Source organism: Limulus polyphemus, unplaced genomic scaffold (genome assembly GCF_000517525.1).
Source record: "Limulus polyphemus unplaced genomic scaffold, Limulus_polyphemus-2.1.2 Scaffold79, whole genome shotgun sequence".
Taxonomy (NCBI): Eukaryota; Metazoa; Arthropoda; class Merostomata; order Xiphosura; family Limulidae; genus Limulus; species Limulus polyphemus.
The window spans coordinates 650,102-672,090 of record NW_013665689.1 but is presented as its reverse complement, the minus strand read 5'-3'; the positions used below and the strand labels follow the sequence as shown (position 1 = coordinate 672,090).

Genomic DNA, 21,989 nt, shown 5'->3' with positions numbered 1-21,989 from the left:
AGAGCACAGATAGCCCAGCGTGTAGCTTTGTGCTTAATTACAAACAAACTTACGTGTTGTATTAATGTAAAATTATATTTTCAACATATGATCCTCTAAGTTAAAAAAACGAAAAGCTTTTTTGCAACTCAATCATAGATGACAGAAAATTCTTGGCAAGTTCTTGACTAATTTCTTTATGATTAATCACATTTAGAATACAATTGAAATAACGTGGAGAGGCAGTAAGTTATCTTGAACTCCCTGAAACTAAAAAAAAAAATGTATGCACTTTTTTTAGAAAGTCATAATTTATAGCTAATTACGAATTGCTTCAGAAGCTTGTTAAAAGTAGGAGATTATGATTGATGCTTTGCTGAACAGTTATGAACTCTAATGACTTCTCTATTGTGGCCCTTGGTGTATTGGAGTTCAACATTTCGTATCGTGACTCAGCTAATGCGAATAGCGTAAATCAGACGTCACGCAAGACTCAACTTTTCATTCTGGCATCAATTCGAAAGTACAGTATTTTCAATAGAGACATATCCATATTGACGTTCCTAGAATTATAGGCCGACAACAAGAAGTACGTTTAGGCAAAACAAATTCGGTAATTGTCTTGGATCTACAGAATACAGTGGCTATGGCTTTAGACTTTTTGAAATCGTAGATGTTAATCCAATTTTAAGGTACTTACCTATATTTTTATTTAATTTGTGTGAGTGTGTGTTTGTAAAGTTTGAAATATAGCTCCACGCCCTGTCTTCTATAAATGTTATTTATTTGATATAAAATTTGTCTTTACAACGAACAAATAAAGTGAAATTGAAATATTCGTTGAATTTCTTTGTTGAAAATGTATACATTTTAAAGAGTGTACTTCTAGGCAGAAACTCTTTAATCATCATGTTACTGCTGTTGTTCTTTTGCGTTCTTTAATAAAATAAGTGAAAACAGATCTCTAAACCAAAAGAGTTATTTAGAATTTATTCACTCTGACATCTCTCTCCATTTGTCTCGGATGTATGATTATTAAGTATGATTACGTGTAGTTCTCAAATTTCATGCTCAGTATATAAATTAAGGACCTGTACCAAACTTTCTATTCTTCACTTATGGATAGATTGTTGTTAATTGAATAAATCTTCGATTAAATTTACATTTGTTCAGATGGCATTTTGAGATTTACTTTGGATATTACCATCTATTTGAAACCAATGCTCTCGATTTACAGTTTTTACAATAATTTATAACTCTTCGATTAAATTTACCTTTGTTGAAATGGCATTTTGAGAGTTACCTTGCATATTACCATCTATTTGAAATCAATGCTCTCGATGTACAGTTTTTACAATAACTTATAACTCTTCGATTAAATTTACCTTTGTTCAGATGGCATTTTGAGAGTTACCTTGGATATTACCATCTATTTGAAAGCAAATGCTCTCGGTTTACAGTTTTTACAATAATTTATAACTCTTCAATTAAATTTACCTTTGTTCAGATGGCATTTTGAGATTTGTCTTGAATATTACTATATATTTGAAAACAGTGCCTTCGATTTACAGATTTTACAATAAAATGCTCCCCATGTTTTAAATGTTTTAATACCTGTGGTAGGCAGAGCATAGATAGCTCTTTGTATAGCTTTGTGCTTAATAACAAACAACAACAATAATATATAACTCTTTGATTAAATTTGCCTTTATTCAAATGGTATTTTGAGATTTATCTTAGATATTACTATCTATTTGAAAGCAATAACTTCGACTTACAATTGTTAGAATAGTAATAAGTGTCTCTATCGTTGAAAATTGTGACTGTAAAAAACATTTTAGTAACTGAACTAAAATAAAAAAAATATATTAAAATATTCACTGTTATCAATATACATTACAGTAAATTTGATTTATTTGCGTAAATATGGCGTTTACCAGAATAGTTTTCATTTTGTAGATCACTCTTTTGAATTTTGGAGCTCAAAGGTCAACAATACAAAAAAAAACGCATATTATGGTCTGCAGTACCCTTACGTTTCCATCAGCCCGAATAAGACTTGGCACAAAAATGCTTTACGTTAATTACTACAGATCTGGGATTTATGCTTTTCTTTTGATTTTATAGAGATTAAAAGTATAAAAAATATAGCAAAAATTAGAAATTTCGTTTACTATACCTTTATATTTCAATCAATCCAAATAATACTTTGCACTTACAACAATGCACACAGATTGAAGCAGACAGATATAAGACCTGTGCATTTGTTGCGATTTTATGAGGTTAAAGGGTAAAAAAAATACCTATTATTCTTTTATACTTCAATCATTCTAGAGGAGAATTTGCACAATGGTACGTAGAAATTTGGGATTTGTTCCTTTCTTTTAATTTTGTTCTTGCTGTTGCTTATTAATGCCAAGCTACACAATGGGCTAAGCGCACTCTGTTCACTCAATCCACGGATTTTAGCGTCGTGAGGTCGTAAACTTACCGTTGTCCAACCGCGGGACCTTTTGATTTTACAGAGGTCACAGGTAAAAAAAATCACAATCAAGCACCGAATTTAAAGACTTTGTCTTCATATGTAAGAGCTCCTCTAGGGGCTTAGCGATAAATCTATGGGCTCATAACGCTAAAAAGCGAGTTTTGATACTCGTGTTGGGCTCAGCATAGATAGACCATTGTGAAGCAATTTGTTTAAAGACAAACAAACAAATACATATGTAAGCATTACAAGGGATTTTTATTGATGTTCATAAGCATTACAAATCAAATTCTGGAGTGATTTAAATAAAATTGACAAAAATTACAGTTCATTAACTTAATTTAGTTTACATCAAAGCAGCTGTTGTACAAGCTACTGATGATATAGATACTGTTTTGATCACTACTATATAGCAGATATATAGTGGGATTGATATATTATTACATCCTTCTGTACATTCACCTATAAGTCCTTACAATTACTACTGTAGTTTTCTCCACTTGACCCACTCCGAGATGATAAAAAATCTAGTTTTTTTTACTCAGATCTTCTGAATGACCAGTAATGTTAACTGAAGTAAAATAATAAATGAACAAATAATATTAATAATAAGCAATTTAATGTAAAAATTAAAATAAATAGTTGATGTTAATTAAATAAATAAAATTGCTAAAATATGGCATTCAGTTCACAAGTTAGTCTAGTTTACGCTGAAATGGTTGTTGTTCAAGTAATTATAGTCAGTTCTCAGGTTAGTCTAGTTAATTAATTTTTAAATGTAAAAATTAAAATAAATAGTAGATGTTAATTAATTAAATAAAATGTATAAAAAAATGACATTCAGTTCACAAGTTAGTCTAGTTCACGCTGAAACGGTTGTTGTTCAAGTAATTATAGTCAGTTCTCAGATTAGTCTAGTTAATTTTTAAATGTAAAAATTAAAATAAATAGTAGATGTTAATTAATTAAATAAAATGTATAAAAAATGACATTCAGTTCACAAGTTAGTCTAGTTCTCGCTGAAACGGTTGTTGTTCAAGTAATTATAGTCAGTTCTCAGGTTAGTCTAGTTAATTAATTTTTAAATGTAAAAATTAAAATAAATAGTTGATGTTAATTAATTAAATAAAATTGATAAAAAAATGGCATTAGTTAATCTAGTTCACGCTGAAACAGTTGTTGTTCAAGTAATTATAGTCAGTTTAGTCTAGTTCACGCTGAAACAGTTGTTGTTTCAGCTCTCAGGTTAGTCTAGTTCACGCTGAAACAGTTGTTGTTCAAGTAATTATAGTCAGCTTAGTCTAGTTCAAGCTGAAACAGTTGTTGTTCAAGTAATTATAGTCAGTTTAGTCTAGTTCACACTGAAACAGTTGTTGTTCAAGTAATTATAGTCAGCTTAGTATAGTTCAAGCTGAAACAGTTGTTGTTCAAGTAATTATAGTCAGTTTAGTCTAGTTCACGCTGAAACAGTTGTTGTTCAAAAATTTATGATATAAATAGGTTCTCGCTTACTATTCTGTCTGTGTATATCAGCCGACCTGCTAACTTTGGTTTTGTCGGAAAGGCCTTCGGCACTGGACAAAGCAGATATAGTGTGGTTGACATAACATTAAATCATTTTTTTTTACTTTCATTATCTCTTCTGTTTTTATAATTGCTAAAGTTGTCTTTTCCCGTTGACGTTGTGGCCAGTTGACCCACTCCAAAGTAAAAAAAAAAAGACTAACTTACTGGTTCACCAGCTTTTCTCAACGATGAGTAATGTTCATTCAAATAAAATAATAATTAATTAAAATTTATATATGTAATAACCAACTACTTAGTGTTAAAATAGAAATAAGTAATTGATATTAATAAAAATCATAAACGTAATTCTGATGTATAATAACTTAACAAAAGTCTCTCCCTCAAACAAAGGCGCCTCGATGGCAAGAATTGGTCGTAAAAATCCGAGATTTATTCGATTTTAATGAAACTTAAATAAGCTGAGATATGACCATCGCACTTTACGACTTCTTATTCGGGAAAAAAAAAAGTTACTGAGTTATGACTGGCCACGTCATCATTAGCAGAAAACCACTTCTTGTTGTGCAGCCGATTGGGCCATTACGTGTGAACCTTCTTGTTCTTTGCCGAATGTTGTATTTTCCAGACCAGATCCCAGCAGGTCTTCAGAAGACAAACTCAAGCCCCACTGACTGTGATTGGAACTTTGATACTCTTCGGTATGTGATCATCAATCACCATTATTCCCTCGATTACCTGCATGTGTAAGATGTAAAGATTGAAGTTGCTGTGAAGGCGATCACTGTGGACATTTTGACAACCCTTGTTGACGCAAATCCACCTACCAAGTCCAAAGATGTCATGACTATACTCGAAACCAAGATTGGTGCTGACAAGGACAGTAGTGATAGTAGTAGCAGTAGCCTTTTGACAGACCAGAAGATCAGAGATTAGGTCTCTAACCTCAAGCAGACAACGTAGAAATGTCATAAATTTTATTTGAAAATAAAAAAGATAATCAATTGGTGTTAAGATGGTACTATCCCTCTGAAACCCTCTGTCTCTTTGACTGCCCATACCACCCGACTAAAATAAGTTACAATCATATACATTGAATATTTGAATACATCAAACTGAGGACTTTCCATAGGTGTATGTAAGGCCACTCTCCAAGAAATAGTTACTGGCATTTCTTGTTCCTTGCCCTGCCTCTCAAAAACATTATTTCGCCTCAGGGTGAAGGTGAGATCTGTGTTAAATAAAAATGATAAAAAACACAGTTCACTAACTTGATCTGATTTACACTACAGTAGTTGTTGTTCAAGTAACTGATGATATAAATAGCGTTTCGCTAATTGTTTTGTATGTCGTATTCCAGCTAGCCTGACGGGTGTATATACCATTAATACTATTCTCTATTGAAACTTATTTTATTCTGAGAATCTTATCGAAGATACTGGATGGAGGAAGACTTTTTACATTCGAGTGCGAATATTGGCCTTTCTAGTCTACCCAGCATTGACTTTCGCACCTATATTGGTTTTGGAAATAGTTGAACGTATAATGTAACAATGATGTTAGTAAAGGTAAAACGATGATTCAGATATAAACTTAAGGGTTAATAACGCTCAAATTCGGAACTCCCTGTTGTGGGTAAAGCGCTGATAGTCCATAGTTGACTAATGATCAGCTTGATATGAATAGTATAATGAATATTTAAAATCAAATACTTGAAGTTTCGTGTCAATAAGAATACAAACCATAGTTCGTGCAAGTGTTGCCATCTCGTGAAGCATTTTAAAACTACCTATTTTATTTTGATAAACGCTACCTATTTTGAGCATTGTTATTTTAACACAAATTATCATTAGTAACTGACCAAAGCAAACTATTTTCATGGATCAGAACCATAATTAATTGAATTACGATAACTAAATTAATATACTGTTCTGATTAGGTATATGCAAAGTTATAAAATGAACACATAATGATTCGGATACAATGATTCATCAGTTCGAGAACAGAAAGGAAAAATATAGATCTATTGATATCGTTTTGCCAAATCAATGTAGAAAGAAGTATTGAACGATTGCTAATGATTTTAACCTAACAGCTAGTCAATCGACCGACCAACTTACTGAACTAACTAGGGCTTCCAGTAACAGTAAATTTAATGAATTTAAGTCTTAATCCATTTAGTTAATACCAATGTTCATGCCTTGAGACATCTGTTTGTATTATTTCTTAGTTTAAATATAATTTTCTAATCGTTAGTTTTGCAAACTTTCGGTGTCATTAACAAAAGCATTTAAGTGTTGTTGTTTTTTCTTTTTCACGCAAAAGAACCTGTGAAGATGGAACAAGGTATGTAACAAATCATTTCAGTTTATACCATTTATTTAGAATTGATTGTTGTAATTAGTTATCATAATATTTGTTGAAATTTTGAGCTTACAGTTATGATAAATAAATAAGGCATGATTAATTGCATGTGGTAACTATGGACACCTTTCTAATTATTCATAATATTATATATATATATTCCAGTACGTAGTTGAAGTTCTTATCTTTTCTTTTGTCTTTATATAAAAAATGTTGTTATTCTTCATTTATCTTTAATTCTAAGATGATAATCTTCTTGTGCTGTAAGTTATAGACACCAGAATCTGATTTCTTCATCTTCATTTATTCGTGCTTCTCACATGCGATCTAAAATGTAACTTACATTTTGTATGAATTCCTAAATACAATAAAGAATGTTTATATACCAAATGAAAGCATCATCTTGAAGTACCCTTTCAAAGGTTTTTAGTTTAATACTAGACCACCGTGACCCGTTGGGTCAACCACTATTCAGAGGTTATGAAAAATTCAAGCTAATTTCAATATTGCACCGAAATGAAGGTTTATTTTGAGGTAATTTAATTAAATATTTCAATCCATTCTTGTTATTCATAATTCAAGAAAAGATATTTGATTGTTGATCGAGAGTAAAAGGAAAGATCATTTCATTTTTCAAAAAGTGAAGTAAGAAGTTTCGTAAAAAGCATGAACGGTAGTGTGAATGATTTTTTGACTAAGAAAATAAGCAAACAAACAAACAAGCAATCTCAGAATTTTAGTAGTATATAGATAGATTCTTCAATATCTTGTTTTTGTCATCTTACGCCTTTTAATGAAGATTGGAACATTGACAAGAACATAATATAATAGCCAACGTTCGGCGAGAGGTCTTCGTTTATAAAATTTTGTTGTTGTTCTCGACTTGATTTTTATTTTATTAACTCGTCTCCATAGTTACTATTTGAAAACAGTCAATAATATTGTAGGTCCATTTTATTGTTGTTCCGGTGCACAATACTGCATATTTGTAATGAAATTAGAATAGAAATGATAATATAAACAGAATAAAAGAAGTTTCGTTAAAATCGGGCCACGGGTTACCGAGTTAGCCTCGTTTTTCGGGTCACTTTTATGGAAATTGCTAGATGAATTTAGGTACACTAGATGGCGCCACAAGTCGGTTTATCTATCTATCTATTCGTTTTCCACCTGATGAATCACTTTAAAATATCTTCTATACAACAATATATGCACAACAGAAATTAAATGATGAGATGAAAATGTGTTATAACGGCGCGTAGAAATTTTTGCTGTATTTAATTACCGACAAGCACACAAATAAGCAAACAAACAATTTCAGAGTTTTAGGAGTATATAGATAGATAGTAATAGGCTTGTTTATTCGCCGATACTTTCAGCGGCTGGATATTTGTATTTGGATATATGTAACTTTCTTTATCGTTCTTCAATTATCTGTGGCTTCACCGATAATGTATTTTCACATGAGTAGATTTAAATTTTACAGATATTCAGTTTTCATTAAATAAATCTATACTATTTGTTTTTCACACATTCTGTTTCATTAGTTTCAATAAAATTTTGTGAATAAATCTTAAGAGTTCTTCCAAAATAAACCATTTTTTTAATAGCAACATTACATCCTTTGAGATTACTATAAAGTTTTAGTAGAATTGGACCCAGTTCATAGTGTAAGAACTATGAAGTCCATAAAGTTAAGCTAAACAACAATTTTCTGATTTATAAAAACAAATGACATAGTATCACAGTCATAATTAGGGACGGCTAGTGCAGATAGCCCTCGTGTAGCTTTGCGCGAAATTCAAAATAAACAAACAAACACAGTCATAAAAAATGTATCGGAGAGTACTGTGAGTTTTATCATACTAATGTAATAAAGGTTTCGCTGTGTACTCATCACCAAATAATTTTCTTCGTAAAATGTCCAAAACGTTTCCTTAAGTTATCTATACATAGAGCTGTTGCTACAGTCAGTAGTGAAAACATAATGTAATTAGCAAGTGGAATGTACATTAACATTACATCTGTGATGATAGAGACAACTAAGAACATAAAAAAAATGTTCTTAGCCTTACGAAATTCCCGCAGATTAACTAAAACTCATATGTTGATGCTGTTTTTTTTCATAATTAATATCAAATAAAGGTAATTTCATGGAAACACCCATGGTTACATTCCTAGTAGTTGACACAACTTCTGTAACATTTTAAATATTATCGATAGGAAAAATTTGTCACTTTGAAAACACATAATACGTATTTCTGGAACATGTTGATAAATATATACACATGTGTTATGTTTCACATGCTTAATACACTAGGGTAAGAAGATATTATGAAGAAACTTGAAGAAATCAGTTGATTCGTCCAAGCAGCATCTTCACAAATGGTATCATGATAAATCAAGCAGAGTTCTGATAACTAATCGTACATTTCACTGTTTGTTTAAGTTCGTTCACTCAGACACTACCTTATGATATTTAAACTCTTTTAACACATTGTTATTGTAAAAAGCAAATGTGATAAGTGTTGAACTGTATTCACAGATCTCTAAAACGTTTTCAGCACTAAACTATGTAATGAGCAAACGTTTGATAAAGTGTAATGAAAAACACCATTACAGCTCATATTTACCTAATTACACAATAAATCTTTGCTATTCATAATGTGAATATAAATTATTATTTATCTACCTACGTATTTTCATATATAAATAGATTCTGAATTATATTACAATTTATCATTGATGATTATTATATAGTTTTATAAGAATGAACCTAAACTGTAAACTGAATTAGTTTTAATGATTCTGTGAACATTATTCCCTCAAAACAAGCTGTTTCTCCAATCATATTTAAACCAGAATCTTTTGAATTGTGTTTCATCCCTACTCTATTTATAGAAGGTTTGCATCTCGGCTTGAAATTTGTTTGATTTAGACCAAAAGTGTATCAATTTTTTTCTTCTATATTGCGAGGTAGGAGGTTTATAATTTAATGTTTAATGTTTTAATATTTCGAGTTTATTAATGTTTAATATTTTAATCTTTAGAATTTGTTAATGTTCAATATTTTAATCTTTCACTGATGGTTCGAAAGGATCCTCCAGGTGGTATGCAGACTGGTCCAAAATGCATGTTTGTTTTATTGTTTATTATCATTATTGATTCAAGCATACTTTGATGTCCCACTTTTTACAATACTCTCTCCTTTTATGTCTATGTAGATGTTAATGACGCATGAGATACTTCGAGAATGATCTATGTATAACTAAATGTTTTCCTTGTGTTTATTATTCATCAAGTTCTTGATGTAAGCTGGCCTTAAATGTGACTTAAGTTATGAAATAGTCTCACTAGTTTGGTTACAGAATTTAATGTATTTCATTAATTTGAGAGCAAGGAAGAGTTAACTTCAATTAGTTATTCTTTTATGAGAAAATGAAATGCTTTAGGATTTTGTATGATTGCTTGTATGGTTATTTCTGTTGTCAGGGGTGTGATATCTATAAAAAGTGATGTGGTGATCCATAAGCTTCTTGAGTGCTTGGAATTATGGATATACTTAACTTTCGATAACTAATTCTATAGAGAAAAACCTACGACATTATTTCCAGACTGTCGCCCTCTCACCGTTGTTTAATTAAAAATCAACCAAACAGTTTTAAAGCATTTCCATAAATAAGGTGCATATTGTGAATAAACTTGTTACATTTCTTAAAGAATGTAAATTGTTAAGTTACTATATTTTTATCTTGTCTCCTTATTGGATTTTCTTGATCATCAACTTATTTTACTCACTTTCCCACAAACATATTCAAGGAGACCTTAAATAACCATACATATCTGTTTTGGCAAACTTAATTCTCAAGTTACTTACTCCAAACTAACACAATAATCATCACTGAGTTACATTGAATAAAATGTGATTTGGTAAATTATGAGCTAAGCTAAATGTAAATTCATTTTTACAGCACATGAATAAACGATGTAATGTGAGTAATGCGAAGTTGTTTTATTTTGCTACGTTTAGGAGATATCATTTACTATTTGAGATAAAGCATTTTTGGATGGATATTAAGTTAAGATTATATGATAGAGTAGCCCAGTTGTTCTGAAACTTTCTCATCCGCGAACCACTTCAGCGGGGCAAAAGGCACCGCGGACAACCTACTGGTCCTATCCCACCCACTTTCGCTTACCACAGGAAAAAAATCATCAGAATTAATAGGAAGAATGGTGTTGCTTTTGATGAAACTTGCATTTTGAACCAGTCTGCATACCACCTGGAGGATCCTCTCGAACTATCAGTGATTTGCGAACTACACTTTGAGAACCAATGGTCGAGCCTAACCAGTAAGTTAAAATGTTAAAGTAATGCTGAGTAAGATGGGGTAAAAAAATAAAACCAAATCAAAGTGAAAGAAGTAAGTAGAACATTTGACACATTTAAAAATGAATTTAAAAAACAAGAGATCATTCATTCAGTATGATATGAGAATAGAGGTCAGAGGATAAAACACCATATAGTGTATTATATTTAAATAATTGCTTTAATATACCTTATAATATTCTCCTTAAAAACAAACGAGATGATTTATTTTAACGATTTTTCAAAAGCTCCATTGTATGAAAACCTTTATATTTGAAACACTATTTTATACGATGTCTAAGTTACGTTCTTACTTACTAATTCTAAATAACTGACAAAGAGTAATTCTAGTCAAGTGATGTTAGTCATCTTAGCTGATGTCTTTTCTACTATTATAACTACTGAATTGTTTAGAGAAAGTGCATACACTAAATAATATTGAATTTAAATTTATGATACTCTTAAACTTATAAACAACAAATAAAGAATAAATTATATATTATAAATTATAGATGCAACTAATTTCAGTGTAAATTAGATAAATATAATAAATGTTGTACTTGTCTCTTCTCACTTAATATCTTTCACTTCAACACCCTTTCTTATCATTGCTGGAATAAGTTGTGATGACTTATAAAGGGTTATATTTGATATATTGTAATATATTCATTTCAGTATATGTATGTGATGAAGTGTGATATTTTATCTTGCACTTTATTGATCTGATATCATATAGCACATTAGCTTAAACTCAAGGCACTTAGAGGCTTTTATTTAATAATTATTGGGTACCTGCTAGGTTATGGTTCTTCTATGAATAATGATTTTACTACTTAACGTTAAACATGGATGTTGAGAGATTTCATAAACAAGTGTTCTAAGTAGTTAAAGTAAAGCAATGCATTAAACTATTAATTATAATCAGCATAAGGTTAAATATTATATTTGTAATGATTGGAAAAAGTGTGTAATGATAATAGTCCAATTTTATTATTATATATTAACAGATATACAAGCTCCTAAAATATTTAGTTTTCTGAAGGTAATTCACTGTTTTTATACTTACAATATATCCTTCTGACGATTAGAGGAATAACTTAAATCTAATATTAGACTGAGAATGGAGATCGGTGAAAAATGAATGGTTCCTCCCAGACGGTAAAAGTAACCCAAAGCACTAGAGGATTTTTTTCAGAACCCATGTCTTCCAACCTCAATCCAGCTCACTGCATGTGTGTATAACTGAAAAACATCACATGCTAGAGTCACGTCAACTAGTAGGGAAAAACCACATGAATCCTGGGAAATAATCTATGGAACTATGCATACATACAATGCCAGGTTCGACTCCACTGAAGATTTAAAAATATTTTCTTATAATTTCCTTCTAGACCAAGGGCTGGCGAGTCATTAGCAGGCTGTGCCTTTTCTTAGGCCAAGAGCTGTAAAGAGACTGACAAGTAATAAATACATAATGGTTGTATAACAAAATCAGTCAATACATGAAAACAGGTGTGTTATGATTTGGAAAGGAACTTTATATTTGTGTGACAGAAATGTAATAAATGGAGCAAATTTGAAAGAAACGAATCATGTAACCTTCTTGTAAGGGGAAGGTCAAAGTGCGCATGTCACGACCTTTAAAGGGTTACATTCAAAAGTTAATTAAACTACTTTATTATTAATATATATATACGAATAAATATTTATAAATCAAATTTTAATGTTATATAAGTTTAAAGCTCTCATTAGGAAAAAACTTCAATCTCCCCGAGTAAGAGAAATTATAAAATTTAACGTAAGGTCCTTATTATAATATAGATATTACTGAGATAAAGTATAATTTTTATACTCTTTAATCTTATTTCTTTACGGAGTCATAAGCTAGAAACTCAGACCACCTTGTCACGCCCACATGTCACATCCTCTCTTTACAGCCCTCCAGTGGCACAGCGGTATGTCTGCGGAATTACAACGCTAGAAACTGGGTTTCGATACCCTTGGTGAGCAGAGCACAGATAGCCCATTGCGTAGCTTTGTGCTTCATTACAAACAAATACTCTTTTACAAATTGCTAAAAATCTCTGTTACGTTTTATACTATGCCATTTATAACCAATAGAAAAGCAAAGATTTAATCTATCGAATAACATATAATGCTACATTTTTTTCAGTATAAAGTGTTGTCAATTTCATCTTCAGTTTTAATGTTTATGTCATGGTATATTAGTTATAGAAACTGTTTGCTTTGTGTACGTATGTACATTGTATATGTAAATACAAATTATTTAGTGTACTAGTACAATCAGTATTAGAACGTAAGCTTAAATTTCATTAACAACCGACAGGAAAAAAGCAAGAGATCAAAGGTAAGTATTATATTTCTTATTTTTTAACGTATATTCTTTGTTTATTCCTATAAAAGTAATAAAAGAAAAAAGAAACTTATTAGGTTACATCAGGTTAGGTTCCGTAAAATAATAATAATTTATTCTCGAAATATGTTCGCGAGCAGCTAGTGTGTTAGGCCATTCTGTACAGTAACTTGATATACTCGTTCACCAAAGTGATTTACAACTTGTGTGGTAGAATTATTTGTCAGACGCGGTTGAAAAGGCTATAAAATTAAGTATAAACAGATGTATACTGTTACAAACTTTAAGCTATTTAGGATAAACAATTTGAGTTTCCTGTTACAATCTACAGTCACTCTAGCACGAAAGAAAGGGTAATTTAGATTTTTTGTATTTTAATGATGGTTACACGGTCGGTCAAATACACCGAATTCGTTTAGAGTTAGGTTAGAGAAACTAACAGATAAAATATAAAGATTTGGCGAAAAAACACATTTGATATTTATTGAGGAGGTTTTATAGGTTATGTAAATGAAACTTTAAAATTTTCAGATGAAGAAACGTATACTTAATCTTAACATGAAAATCTTATTGCACTCGGAACAGTGAATACTCTGATCCATATATTAATGGACAAATCATTAATAATAATACATGATTAAAAAATCTGATTTTGTTTTGTACAAAAGACTTGTAATGGTTACAGAAAGCCTGCCAAATTTCTTGAAGATACAAAAAACATATTAAAAGTTATAGTATGGAAACTCTCATGGTTATTTTGTAATTACAAAGTTAGTCACATCGGCCGCTTTTGTATGAAAAGAGTTAATTAGCCAAATATATATAATTGTTAAATGTGGTATCGAAAGATTTACACGATTAGGATTATAAATTGGAAGTACATAATATACAAATAAAAAAAATCAGTTGGTTGCAACAGCCTCTTTGAATGATGAATGTTTCAAATAACGATATCATAAAATAGGACATTCCGATAAAGAAAACATATATGAATGTATTTGGTGTGAAGTTTGCATAAATGCAAAAGTATTGAAAGAAAAATGATTCAATCATACAGTTCCTAGCTAGGACTAAGAAGTTTCATGTTGAAAGCTAAACATAAGACATGTCACTCAAAAATTTAAAGAAGACTATAAAATTTAGGAGAAGCAGAAATTTAAGCAGTATGACCACATGAAATACATGGTCATACAAAAGGGGTCATATGCGTATAAATGAAAAGGTGGAGTTAAGCTTCAATGGGTTCCTGTTAGGTATCATAAGAGTTGAAGATGTTAGTGACTTTGTGATTAAGAGCCATCATCTGGGCTTTCCAGGTGAGATCTTTATTGAATATGACTCCTAGACACCTAACAGGGTCAGAGAGCTGGATAAGAACATTGTTGATGGTGACAAAAATAACAAAAGGCTGTGACATTTGAAAACAAAAATTAGAAATTTCCAAAACGAGTGTAGAAGTTGTGTAGAATTGAGATGACAAAAATAAAGACAAGGTTTGTATAGAAGTGTTATCCATAGGAGATGATGTTGAAAGTGGACTGATTAGAAGAGGCAAAGAATATGGCGTGGCTGAATTTTAAGAGTCGAAAACTCTACAGAAGGAGAAGTGGCAGACGATGTATGAGATGTAAACTTCAACATAGGAAGGCATAATAGTATCTTGAAAAGAGTCAATAGCAGTTGGTGAAGGATGATACAGATCAAGAGTTGCAGTTGATAAAGGAAGATTATTGAATGGCATGGATTTTTGGAAGGATTTTTTTAGTCATTGCTAGGTCAGGAACAGGGCTTAGCATGGTATCTAATAGGAGACAACTCTCGTAGCTCAGCCATACTATGATGAACAACTACAGCAGGCAAACTGAAATGCATCCAATACAAATGCAGATATAAACCCGGAACGGTTAATAGTCCAGACAAGGTAACAAATAAACTCGAGAAGCTAAAATAACAAGAATAATTCAAATGTGAAACTCTCTAACACGAAAATTGTACTCAGTATTTACTCCTTTTTCATTTCCTCTTACGAGCAAGGAAAAACTTTTTGGCATAATATTTTTTATTAAGAGATTGGAATTAAATAAACTTGGACACTAATATCCTGTTTACACAGCTACTTTTTATCTAAAGACTCCAGTTATGTAATGCATTGAATTTTAGTTTAGATGTTTCTTTATTTCTATCTAAGTTTTAGAGGCAGATAGTTTTTTGTACAACGAATTTCAACCAATGTTCTGCCATCTAGTGTTTTAAAAGTGAAACTATTTTGAAATCTTGAAATAATCGATTTTGGTGACGAGGAACCCACTTTTTAGAAAATAAACTTTGTATTACGAAGTCTTTAAACTGAATTGGTGATAAGTATTTTGTTTTATTAGTGCATTATAAACATTTGTGGGATATAAGAACAGAATAATACTATGTCTTTTAATTAAGAAATATTATCATTGAGGAAAAAATATTTCAATAACTACTTTTATAATGACGTAGTACAGAAAACTCGATTATGCCCTTACATTACCGGGAAAATAAAACTATCTTTTTATTCTAAAATAACCAAACATCTACTGTGAATATCGATGTTTTTATAAGGAATATAGCAAATAAAGCCACTTTTAAGTATGTGTAATTTTTTCAGGACTACCCATTTTTCTAAAAGCTAATGAAAGTTGTCATTACTTTTTGAATTCATAAACCTACAATATTTGTTTTAGGAAAAGGAATGCGTTTATCTAAAAAAAATGCTCCCTCCAGATGCATAGCGATAAATCTATGGAGTTATAACGCTAGAAACCGGGTTTCGATACCCGTGGTTGGCACAGCACAGATAGCCCATTGTGTAGCTTTGTGCTTAACTACAAACAAATTAAATTAAACTAAAATAAATGACTGTGAAAAACTTAAAGTGTATGTTAAACATAAATTAACAACTCTACTATTAATACTTTAAGGGTTCAGTGAGAAAACTGGTCAAGAATTGCACTTTTTCATATCAAATTAACTACATAAAACATGGCTCTTTTTATTTTTTAATTTCTTAGATTTGATTATGTATTTCACACTAAGCTACACAAATGGTTACGCGTGTATTAGATCTCTAATTTTGAACTAATTGACTAGAGAGAAGACAAGTCGTCAATGATACCTACAACCAACTCTTCTGCTATTCTTATCTACTAAAGAATAATCAGATTTGAAAGTTACTCTTATAGCTAATTTTTGGGGCACTGGACTGTGAACCATAAACCTTCAAGTTCACAGTTCAAGCAGGTTAAGATGTCAGGTACTATAAGCCTAATATCACATTAAAGGCAACGTATAGAAAAATAAACATCCTTATTCATTCCTGTATATCCGTCGATCTCTTTGTTTGAAACACGAAGTTTAATATGAGCATACTTACATATATAAGCACTTAATGGAATTCAAAATGATCAGAAATAATCATTGTCGGTGAACAGACATGGTTAAAGTTATCAAGAAATCGTAACTATCAGAAACACCATGTCTAAAAAAATTTTACTTTGTTTTTTATTTACCTATATTAATTGGTATTTGCTATTACCTTCTAGCAGCAAAATTATGTAAGGGAATATATATATATTAACAAAGAAAAGCAGAAAAAGATGAACCATTCCAGTTTAATGGTAAATTCCAGAAAACTGGCTGATAAAAAAATTGGAAAGAAATAAATCGAAAATGGAAGATAAGAAGATGTAACAGCAGCACCAGATACAGTTACAATGCCTAAAAAATAGTATTAGAATAAATGACAAGTCCAAAGAAACACTTAAGGTAACCAAGCCTGTAAATAATAACAGTTTGTATATATCTTCAAATATTAATGATGATATAATAAACATTCTGGAAGCTGCTACAACAGATTGTAAAAATACTCTTTCACTGATACAAAATAATTCAGAGCATGGTGACCAAACAGATCACACAGTACCACTTACAACTACACTCAGGAAAACAATGAATTATAGCATCAACTTAACACAGACAATTTTTGGTTATCAAATTTAGGGCGTACAGAAAATTCTAAAGTCTGACTTTGATTTGGTAAATTGTGACCCCATGAGTGGAATTTATAAGATAATTAAACAAGACTTCTAATACATTGAAGGATTATGTAACATAAAATTGATACTGGTAACATGGAGAATAAAATACGATGGGTTACTCATATCAGATGTAATAATGTAAATAATATGAAAATAAGCACCTCAGCACAAACTCCCCACATAGAAAAAATAGATTGGATTTTATCACTAAGAAGACAACATAAATATGTTCATGGTTTTGATTCACTTGTTGATCCCTACAATGTTCTCATACTATGTTCACAGACTGAATTAATACAGATGTATGGAAAATACAAAACCTCTCTCACAATTCGAATGCCTCGTTTATAGCAGTAACGAAATTAAAATGATTGTGTGTTAGTTACCATCGGTTTTTTGACCAAGTTTATATGTTCATAAGTAACAGAGAATACCTTGGTAGGGGTCCCAGCAGTACACTTTGATCAAAACAAAAGGCAAACTCGTCTAATTGAATATTTCGAACTAAACTATATCATGGGCAACAGGAACAGAAATTTAGCAATGTAATATATCATTTCCTATGAGTGTCAACAACCTGATGTTGTAGGGGGGGGGGAGGTGATTAAATGTAGTTTAAAAAAAAACAAGATTCTCAATTTTGGTACCATAAGTACTATACTGATATCACACAACAAAAATAGATGACTGGTGCTGCCATTTTTATGCATAATGTTTGGCAACATACAGCATTATATTTTTAATTCTGTTTATTATGGTTTACTCTTTCAGAAAGATCATTATACATCTCTGTCTAAGTGACTGCTGAGCATGATCTTTAGATGGCGTATTATCTCCATTACCAAAATAAACTATATATATACATAAAAGAGAGCACGAAAGATTGTTTGAAGCACAATTTTATATGTAAAATCATTGTACAATGTTACTGACTAGTGTAAAAAAGTCTAAATCAAACATCTTTTAACATACAGGCTGGGTAACTAAGGGTATCTATGTGTCGGTTTTGTGGTATATCACTTGTAGAAGAAACATTAAGTAATCTGTTTTTATTGTATCTGGTCATTAAAAAAAATCTTCACATGGTATGTTAATCCTCTTTTAATCTTTTATATCTTAAATATCATTTTAGTAAGATATTAAACTCAATATAAGCATATTCAATTATTGTATTAATGATATATCGAATTTAGTACAGGAACTGTTTTCAGGATATGATGTCATCTTCAGTTTTACATTTGAAAACTCGTTTGATAAAATACAGTTGAATTTATATATGTTCTCTTTATTAGTAATGCATATATAACTTTATTATAAGTCTTAGAAGTACTTTAAGCTTCACAAGCACATATGAAGCTAAAATTAATCACCAATTTCCCATTTGTCACTAAATTATATTCAATAATCCTGGACAATGACAAATCGAAAGATTTTTTTGTCATTTCATTTCAGTTCTAGTACGGGAAATGAATGGCTAGCAGAAGGTTGTGAAAATTCAATCAGGAGAAGTATTGAAATTCTAGAAGCTTATTATAATGGTTGATTGTATATTATATGTATAATATTTTGAATATAGTGTTTTTATATAGTGAACCTGTATAAAATGTGAAGATATCAACATGCAGCATTGATTCTACCAATTCAATATTCTGAGCTATTCAGCAAACGAGCTTTTTCAAATACTAAAATATATTATGCTGTACAGGGTTGCTGATTAAAGTTAAAAACCCTCAAACCCAGTACAACTCAGTAACAAGTGGTAAATCGAATGATAGATTTGGATTCATATATATTTTTTCAGCTTTCTTACTGAACAGCTCAGAAGAATAAATCTGTATGATCGATGCAACATATTTATTTTTCAAATCTTATATAAATGAGGTTTACTGTGGTTAGTAAAAGACAACCCAAAACATTATACATATAATTTTAATGCTTTGTTAGCAAACACATAGTAGCCAGAAATTATCCGGTGGAGAGAGGAACAAAAACGTAGTGAATGCTGAAATATTTTCAAGGAACATATTCAGTCATAAACGATTATTAGCATTTGAGCAACTTTCATTTTTATTAGTAATTTACATTTTGCTAGTTATTAAGCTTATTTATCTTTCCTGTTACTATTTTATTTGAGTAGCTGGAAGACCATCAGTAGACGAGTTTCATATTTATGTTTGAAACTTAATGTTTCATACTTACTGTATGCTTTGCATCTATTTTAATCATTCTTACTACATCTGCATTTAAACTGAAAATTCTTTGTTTGATGCCTTTTTTTTCTACATGGATCATAATTTCCGAAGCTATATTGTGATGGCTGATATTGATTATCATAGTTGATCTTCTTCTAAATTGCATCACTTTGATTGCATATAGACAATATTACCGGATCTTTTTTGTCCCTTCCATGCCATACTCGTCCTGAATCCAATACAACTCCTGATGTTATTTTGGCCTGGCCAAAGTTGGTTTCACTTATAAATGTTCACATTTATCTCTAGTTGATAGTGATCCATCTTCCAATTCTAATTCAGCTAATCACAAGAAATACATATGTGAGAAAAGAGACTCAAAACACTTGTTTGAATTACCATAAATCATACTTGCCATCTTATTAGATCCATATCAACAATGCTTTGCAGGATACGTTTTTACAGTTCTCCTCTCGTGAACTTATTATCTCTTTTGTTCAACAATTTGAAACTGTAATTACTTATGCTCCAACGACATACCTTCATAAAGCCTTTCACGAGATAAACTTTCAAGTTCCACAACACCAGCCCCTGCATTTTTCTTGAAACTCAATAAGCCTTTTTAAAGTATCAGCTCCTACTGTCTAATCAGTCTCACAAATGTATTTAGCAAAACTTTTGAACATATACTTCTTAAAGATCTACACATATTTCTTACAGACCATAACATATTGCCAAATACAGAAGTTGGAAATTTCACCCTCTTTTCTACGCATGAGCAACTTCTCTGTCTTTCAGAAATCATTACCACTAACTTAAACACAAACCATCCTTTTTGTATAGTCGTCTTCAATGTTGAAAAGCTTTTTTTGTTTCGATCTTGCATCATAGTTTGATTTCCAAGCTTTGTTCTACGTCTATACTACTTCCTTATTGAATTTGAGGCAGTCATCTGTGTTGCAAACACATTCTTAAGATATGTAACTATTCCGGGAGGTTTAGTTCTCTCAACTGTCTCTATATAATCTATGTTTCAGTTATGCCGTAGTCTCAAAGTTCTGTTCAAATTTTTCAGTATGCTGATGACACTTCCATAGTGGTTTGCTACTCGACCGTGGTAATTTTAAACAGGATTCTACAAACAGTACTCATTCACTCCTTTGTATGGTGTAGACACTGGCATCTTACACTCAATGTGCGTAAAACTGAATATATTTTGTTTGGACCAAGCAAAAAGAAATATCAACCTTTACGAAATCCTGATCTCTTTTAATGTTCAATTATGACATTTTCCAGTATCTTACATGAAAGGCTCTCCTTGCAACAGTCAATTTCAAGGTCACATAATGGCTCAATTTTCTGTGCTGTATAATGAAATCACTTATGACTTGAATTGACCTCTTATCCTCTGTTCTTATAAGGACTTCATTCGTCCTTGCATTATTTATGGTCATACCTCACAGATATTTGCCTCTTTATTTTATAAAATACTTATTATGTTAGAACTCCTTGTCCTCCACCTGGTCTTCAAATTAAAGCTACACAGTCCAACCCAGGAGTTGTATGATACATCCCATTTCTTAACATTCTTAATCATCTTCAGTAGCTTCAAATGAACTGTATAATACGCTGCTTCCTGCCTCACAAGTCACCCTTTCCAACTTCTTAAACTCTCCAATTCATTCTCCTCGAAATATGTTTCCTCTAGCTGAACATCTCTTTGACATATATGAAATGTTTCTTCCAGAGGGAGGATGGTCCAGGACATGTTGCTTTCTTGTCTGACTATGTTTTTTTTCTTTTCTCATATCTCACTTACCTTCACAACTAATTAAATAAAGTTTGGAACAATTAACGAGCATCATTTTATACAATTCAGTTATCGTTTTGAAATACTTCTAGTATAGTAAAACTTACAGCTGCTCATCCATTATCCAAGCATCTATGCTCTCAACTTTTGCTTTATGGCTGAAGAGAGGACATAACATTTTGCTGGTCCACCAGCCTTATTGGCTGGAATAAGATGACAGAGCAAAAATATAATTTCATGCAATACAGAAGCCAAATTTGAGAGTGAACGTTAAAGTTATTATCATGGGTTGTACTGGAATTAACATTAGCCACTATTACGTACGTACTAAACAAACCAATGTCTAGTTTTTTGCGTTAACGTTCAAACTAAATCACAAATTCGTGGATATGTTTACTTTTAAAACTGTTTCATTTTGAAAACAAATGACTAGAGAAAAACAAATGGAGAGAAGTGGGATAGGGAAGGGGAGCAAGAAGACTGCCAATTAACAAATAATATATTAGTCGTTTTACAGACTCTAGTATTTACGTTTATAAAACTGATTCAATAACATTTCTTTCAAGAGGATGAGATAATGAAGCGGAAACTTTCTTATCTCTGTCAGTAAAAAGCAATCGTACACAATTTTATGTTCAATAAATACAACACAAAGCAACATTACGCTTGCTGCCAATACATACAAACAATAAAAAAAAACTCATAAATAGATTATTCAACCATATGAGCATGAAAATATCACATTTAAAAATGCTCTTAAATGCTTGGCAACACGATGGGTTTGTCTGTTTGAAGTTAAGCACAAAGCTACACAAAAGGCTATCT

General features: G+C 31.0%; 1 protein-coding gene across 1 annotated transcript in view; it reads left to right on the top strand.

Annotated features, from left to right (window-relative positions):
- The window catches only part of LOC111087890, a 152,474-nt gene that overhangs the window by 88,575 nt on the left and 41,910 nt on the right, over nucleotides 1–21,989 (top strand). Inside the window, exon 4 of the mRNA XM_022396183.1 lies at nucleotides 6,314–6,334. Coding sequence (XP_022251891.1) covers nucleotides 6,314–6,334 — 21 coding nt within the window. The remainder of the gene's footprint in view (nucleotides 1–6,313; nucleotides 6,335–21,989) is intronic.